At 38.9% G+C, this 7403-nt stretch overlaps 1 protein-coding gene across 1 annotated transcript; it reads left to right on the forward strand.

Annotated features, from left to right (window-relative positions):
- Positions 1-594: 594 nt before the first annotated feature.
- Positions 595-7369, forward strand: LOC107103789 (mucin-2-like; the record flags this gene model as incomplete). The annotated part of the gene is made up of 10 exons (XM_015403613.1): positions 595-665; positions 2565-2715; positions 2825-2932; positions 3029-3098; positions 3189-3326; positions 4392-4556; positions 4698-4792; positions 4884-5007; positions 6953-7208; positions 7317-7369. Coding segments are annotated over exons 1-10 (1231 nt in total), but the record flags the coding sequence as incomplete, so codon positions are not given.
- Between the last annotated feature and the right edge of the window lie 34 nt (positions 7370-7403).

The raw sequence follows: 7403 nt of genomic DNA on the forward strand, positions 1-7403 counted from the left end.
TTTTTTTGAAATTGAGAAGCAAACATGATTTAAAATTTAAGATTTGTTACTTTTATTTTTTTGGCAGCCCATTGTTTTTTTTTCTATAGTTTTTTTAAGTGAGGGTTTTTCAGTAATCTGTTTCCACTGTATACCAGCTCTAATCATCCACAATTTTTGATTTTGTTGCTAGCCTGCTTCATGGTAATGTGTTTTATACCACTGGTGCTGAATTATCACCTTCAATTAATCACGTGAGGCATACTGAATTAAAAGCAGACTTCCTAATAGACCTGAATATGTCCACAGTGTCATAAACTGGACAGATGGACCCAGTATTCACGGCGAGTGAGGTGATGGGGAGTTTTAAAACGTTTCATGACAGAAAATAATAGAACAGAACGGTTGCGGGCTGCTGAGGATAAGCGGACCGCAGTGGCTGCAGGAGCACCGCACACTCTGGTTTAACAGTTCAGTCCATCCTCTCAGTAGACAGATCCAGGTCAGAAATGGTTCAGAACTGGACAGTTCCGAGATCCGGGAGTACATAGCCTTACCAGCGGTTCCAATCCAAGCAGGAACAGACAGATCCAGGGTTCCAGGAATCCTTAGAGCATGAAGAAAGGTTCAGAGTCTGAGTCAAGCAGCGAGCTCAGACAGACATGCTCCGATGGAGACAGGCAGTGGTAGAGAGGAACAGAGACAAGACTTGGTACCAGGATAAATGTGGAACTTTAAACTGGTCTTCACCTTGGAGCCAGGCTTACGGGAATTGACCTTTCCGGCGTTCCGAACCAAAACCCTGAGGCCTTAGCGGAGATAAGACGGGACACAATCAGGAGACAAAACAATAAACCCTCTAATTCCACTGGTCTCCAAGAGTCAGGACATGAACCAGGAACTTAAGAAAAACTAATGAAACAAACATGAATAACTGACATGAAAACATGACACGAATAAACTAAGAATACACAAATAATTAACACGAATACAAACAAATAATGATCTGGCCCCGATAGCTGGGCTGAACTGTATATAGAGCAGAGGTAGCAGGTAATTAAGATAAATGATAATTAGAGAGCGGGGGACGGAACGGCATTTGAATGAAGAGAGTAATCACACAGAGGTTAACGTAAAAATTGCGTCATACTCAGTCTGACCTCTCCTTTCCATTTATGTGGTTCACCAATTGCACAATGGTTTATCTGACCCCTGCTGGTGCTATGCTCACTCACATCACGCACTGCATGTAGGGCACCAAAGCTTTTGGGGAGCACCAAAAAAATCTGGCTTGAATAATTCTAGTGATTATACTAACTTATAAAAAAAAAAGACAGAAGAAACATTCAAATGATTCTTGCACGTCACTTGTTGATACTTTAACAATTTAAGGCAAAGGTCTTCAACAGGGGGTCCGTAACCCATAGGGGGTCCATGGAGGTACTGCATGGGGGTAGTGAAAGTTTTGGTGGATTAGACTTTTTTTTATATTCCTCCCTGTAAATTTTTGCACTAATTGAAATGTCTTTAAATCCACAACCTCTTACACCCTCAGGGGGTGTAAATAAATTTCTGCCTGACAAAAACACACAAAAGTAAATAACTTATAGCCTCACAGCTATTAGATTTAAGAAGAAACTTTTGGTACGTCTGTAAAGGTAAGATGTCATAGAATGGTTTTCTGGTGTCAGCACCATTGTAGCTTTGACCCTGCCTGAAATATTAGGGACAAAATACAAAATATTTTGCATTTTTTGAACCTCGCCAAAATTTTCTTTGAAATAAACATTGCAAAACACTACCAAAATATTATTTATAGCACAAAAAAGTAGTACAGACTTTTAAATCTAAATGTTGTGTAAAAATATACCAAATTTGGACTCAATCAGATGAATCATATTTATTTTAGAATGGTATTAGTGAGAAATTTCTTAGGCGGAGGGGCCATTTTGGCACATTTATCCAAAAATGTCACCAAACTGTGCCAAATGTGTTTTTTACATCAATACTTGGGGTTTGTTAAAATTACGAGGTCACGTAGCAGGATTGGTAATGTAAACACTGAAATGATTATTGCAACAAAGGCTGTGATAGTCAACACCTAAATACTTTTTAATGCAATTTAGCTTAAAGCTGGTTTAGCATTTTTTTTAATGCACATGCTTACATACTTTTGAGACCTTGTCTGCTCTGTGGTTTGGTGTTTGTTTCTTGTTTCTTAAACAAATGTGTTGTAGAAAGCTCCCCATCTGTCTGGCCCCGGTTAACCTCTTCCACTCCGCACACTCAGCGTCCCTTTAGGGGCGTCACACAGATTCAGAGAGAACCTTCAGCGTGTTTTACTGTTTAGGAAAAGATAGCACATCAGTTGACATGCTGTTATTGGCCGCTCAAGAAACAAAGAACAAAGAAAGAAGCAAATTATGAAAAGAGATGTTAAATTTGAAAATATTTACAGGCTTGATCTATCCTAATTAATCCCAATAAATTTGATCAGTGTTTGTACTTATAACTTGCATAATATGAATAGATTCTGCATGAATGAACTACTTAGAAAGCGTTGTTATTCAATTTGTATTTTTCAGTACCTGTTTAGAGGGGAGGTGGGAGTGTGAGAGTTCGGAAACACCTGCTACCTGTTCAGTTGAAGAAGGTTCATATTTTACAACCTTCGCTGGTAGAACCTATACATTTCATGGAAACTGTTTTTATACCCTGGCTAAGGTGGAAAGCAAGGTAAAAAAAAAAAAAAAAAGTCAAAATTCACTGGTGAGAAAACATAATCATGTAGAGATGCAAATAAAATCTATGATTTCCCTGTGCCGAAACTTTAAATTGAATTTAGGATGGAGTAAGTCCAAACTTTACAATCCGGGCACAGCTGGGACCGTGTGACCAAGATAAGTATGACACTTGTCTGAAGACTCTTAAAATCCATCTGGACAGAGATCATGTAAGTAAAATACATCTGGAATAACATTTTTATTTTAATCTAACAAATTTACTCAAATATTCGTGGCTCATTATGAATTATTCTGTGTTTCTCCAGGTAATAGTTTTTACATCTGATGGTAAAGTTAAACAAAATAGGGATGAAGTCAGTTTGCCGTACTACTCAGGTGCGTCTGACAGGAATATATTTTTCATTCAGGATTTTCCTCTCAGTATTTCAGCTTAACATCAGAGGATTTCTATTCTTTTCTTTACAGGGGACATCCGAATATTTCATGCTTCATCCTTTCATATCTTGCTCTACGCCAAGTTTGGTCTGCAAATTCAGATCCAGCGTCTCCCTGTCATGCAAGTCTATATCAGTCTGGAGAGCGGTTACAAAGGAAAGACACGTGGTGAGTTTTAGTTTTCTTTTTTAATACAAGCCAACTTTTGCTCTAAACTATACAGAAATTTAATTCCTTTGCTGAAAAAAAAACCTGAAACCATTAATGAAAACTAAAGACTGATACTATTATTCACATGGCATTGGTATCGGCATATCTTAACCATTGATATCAGACATCTGGGGCCCAGTGGGCCTCAGCAGATGGCCGCTCACACTGAGCCTGGTTCTGCTGGAGGTTTCTTCCTGTTCAAAGGGAGTTTTTCCTCCCCACTGTCGCTACAAGCGAGCTTAGTGTGAGGGATTGCTGAAGAGTGAATGAGTCGATGCAATCAACTGGTTTTCCATAGATAGAAAACTTTAAATCAATTTGACTGTATGATCTGGTTGAACTCGAAAGTGCCTTGAGATGGCATGATGGGAATTGGAGCTATAAAAATAAACTTAATTGAATTGAATTAAGAGTAAAATACTATTCCATAGGCAGATCATGTTATTTATCTGCTCAAACTAAGGGTAAATACACTTCACTTAAGAATTTTTTACATATTTCTAGATAGTTTTTGCAGTGTTGTGGAGCTGGGCGAAACGTCATGCCATAGCACTAGCACAAAAATTATTAGCAGATTGAACAATACAAGTCTATCGTCCAAAATGGCAAGACAGCAGCCAAGGACAGCAGAGACAGTGATAAAAAAAAGGACAAACAACTGCATCATTTGAACCCAAGCTGAGCAGCCAGCCTCTTTTTAAGCTCTGAAATTTGAGCCTAAATACGTCAAACTTGTGAGGGACTACAGGAGCCCAGCTCCAGCCCCGAACTGAACCTGACGAGAAAGTTGAAGAGAAAAAAGAACAGCAGGAGCTTAAGCTTCTAGAAATGTTCTTAAAATTGATTGTATTTCTGTCACCTTCTTTTTTGTTAAATTACAGAAATGGCTTAACCTGAACTCATGTCAAGAGACTAAAATGTAATGATGGAAAAACTATATATGTCTTGGATAAAAAAAAGTTAACAGCTAGTTTGTTTTGCATAGCTCTGTGTTTAAGCTGTTGTTCTAAACATGTTCCTCAGGTTTATGTGGAAGCTTCAACATGGTCTCCAACGATGACATGAAGACTCCTCAGGGCATCGTGGAGGGCACGGCATTGACGTTCAGTAACTCCTGGAAGGCAAACATGTCATGCTCTGGAGGCGAAGAAAGACACAGTGATCCATGTTCCAACAGTATGAGTATTGGTAAATAACTTTTTCTTTTTAGGTCATATAGTCTCCTTTAGTTCTGGATGAATTGTGTTAGACTTCTATCAAAGTGTTTGCTTTAGGTAAATTTATTAAAAGTAAAAAAACAAAAACATTGTTTTCTGTTTATGATTGTAGAGAAATATGCTAAAGACTGGTGTGAAATGCTACGAAATCCAAACGGCTCATTTGCAATATGCCATTCAGATGTGGATCCTGAGACCTACTACAAGGTACAACAAAACATTTGCTCTCAGATTTCTAAGTTAAATAGTTTGAGTCTAATATCTTGGAAGAACTTATAATTATAATTTATGTTTACAGCGCTGCCTTTATTCCACCTGCAGCTGTGAGAAAAGTGAGGACTGCTTATGCGCAGTCTTTACCTCTTACGGTCGAGCCTGTGCAGCACGTGGAAAGTTTGTAACAGATTTTGAAAATGAATGTGGTAAGAAGAACTTTCTGGTTTTCATGAGGCCCTAACAAATGTTGACTTTTTAAGTTTGATTAGTTTAATAACAAAGTTTTAAGTTAAAGGGTTACACCAGATTATTTTTTTAATGGATGATTCCTTGGAGGTCATATTACAGTGAAATTCTTTGAGTAAGACAAAATCAAATTACAAAAATGCTGAAAGGAAGTCAGACATAAACCATCTCTTTTAGCTGAAATTATCTCTTTAAGACAGTTAGGGTTAGACATTATTATCAGGGGGTTGTTGCAAGGCCCGGGACAGCACAGTCTTTTTGGGCCTCCCCTCTAAACCTACCACACCCCCCAGGTTAGATACTTTGTGAATTCTCTGCCCCCTGAATCTGCTGGTAGTTTATCTGGAAACCTTCCGTTGAAGTAATTTTGGGAAGGGGTGAAAATACTGGTTAGCTGATTGGCCTATGTTGGTGATAGACGGGCCAAATAAACCAATCAGATCAATGGAGCATATGACGTAGTAGCAGAGCGACGACGAAAACACAACCACAAGCCACTCTAGTCTTGCCGAAACCAGTCGGGAGAGGAGCAAAAACATCTTTTCCTCTGAGAAAAGCCTCCAGAGCAGTGTTTTGCTCTTCTTTCAGTGAAGAAATACTCTGTAATTCCGATAAATCTTGCTTGATAGCTACGCTAACGCTAGTTTCATCGGCTGAAGCCGCCATGTTCTTTAGACTGAACTGTCGCGCTTCTCGTTGCGTCACACCTCAACCCGCCTCAAAGCCAACGCTGATTGGACGTTCGTTTGGTGAACGGCTCCAAATGTTCCTTAACGGAGAGTCTCCAGACTGATTAGCGAGTGAAATCTTGAAAGTTCGCGAGATCAGGATGGCCTCACAAGGCTAACTACAAACATTCACTCGATCAGAATCAGTCACTTCTGTTGGCCACAGCGAAGGATTATTGAAATTAACGTTGTGATCCGTCTCTGAGCCGCTATGCTCAGACTCTCTCGATCGGGCAGTAGGCCCCTCCACCTGCACTGTCTCTGTTATCTATAGGGATGGTTCTCTCTGTCACCCTCCTCAAACACGCGCTGCAAACTGCTGATCCGCTCCGTCTTTCTCCCTGCACCTGGTCCTCTGCCATTTTTCTGCTTTTTTGGCACTAAGCTCAAGTATTTATGTAAAAGAAAATGTGTTTCTCCCTTACACTAGCCATCGAATGCTATAATTTAAAATTCTTTGGTAAACTCATTGCTTCTTAGCTGGCCCTGAATGGGAATCATTCTTCTGCAGTTCCATTCCTGGAACTGTTCCTGACTCATCCTCAGTTTATTTTTAACATTTACTCCTAAAATCCATCAAGCCCTTGGTTTCATCTTCCCTTTTTCTCTTTTTTTCTTCTGAAAACCTGACATTTTTAGTTTGCAGCAAAATAAATGTAAAAGTTGCAGCGCGGGGTTGTCCTGGTCAAACCATAATATGTTGGCTGAGGAGAGTTCTAATGGCTTCTTATTTAAAGAACACATTACATAGCCTATACCTAATGCATATATACATATATTTACTCTAATATTACATTTTTTATAACAAATATTTTCTACTAAATCAGTCAGTTTCATTAAATGATAATGTTAGTTTAGCTGCACTTTTATGTGTAGAAAAGTTTGTTTTTTTTTGGAGCCTCCTGCATCGATTCACCAGACTCAGACTCACTATCAGATGCCATTGGTAATTTTCAACTACTGATAATTAACTACTGATTACTTAATTTTTTCAATAAGCTCTCATAAAATATCACAGTGATATGACACTTTTTTGCTGCAGAAAAGTAAAGATATCTGTTACCTGTAGCTTCACAGAACCTGACTCTAAAATAACCCAAACTAAACCTCTAACTGTAATTTGTAAATCATACAATCATACAGTCTGCTAACTATGGCCATACTACCCCCAAAACAGAGAAACACACAGAGAGCTGTCCGTCAACCCAGATCTTTACTTACAATCATCGAAGATGTCAGCTGACTTGTAGTTCACTGAATGAGGACCAGAACAGCTGTACTGCACACTTCCTGCCTGTGGTCGGCTGTTTCTGCCCTGATGGCCTCTATCTAAATGAAAAAGACGTTTGTGTACCCAAAGAGGAATGTTCCTGTTACCATGATGGAGACTATTTAGATGCAGGAGCCTCTGTCAACTATAATTCTAAACACTGGTGAGTAAAAAGAAACCTGACTAATAAAGTTACTCCTGTTTTTAAAGCAACTAACATACAGTAGCAGCATTTATATTAAACCATTAATCTTTGCTTTGTTTTCTCCAGTGTGTGCACCAATGGAAAGCTTCACTGCCATTCCTCAAAAAATCACTCCATAGGTAGATCCTCGACCACAGAGTTAATTCCTTTTCT

Source organism: Cyprinodon variegatus, unplaced genomic scaffold, assembly GCF_000732505.1.
Source record: "Cyprinodon variegatus isolate N-32 unplaced genomic scaffold, C_variegatus-1.0 Scaffold1528, whole genome shotgun sequence".
Lineage (NCBI taxonomy): Eukaryota > Metazoa > Chordata > Actinopteri > Cyprinodontiformes > Cyprinodontidae > Cyprinodon > Cyprinodon variegatus.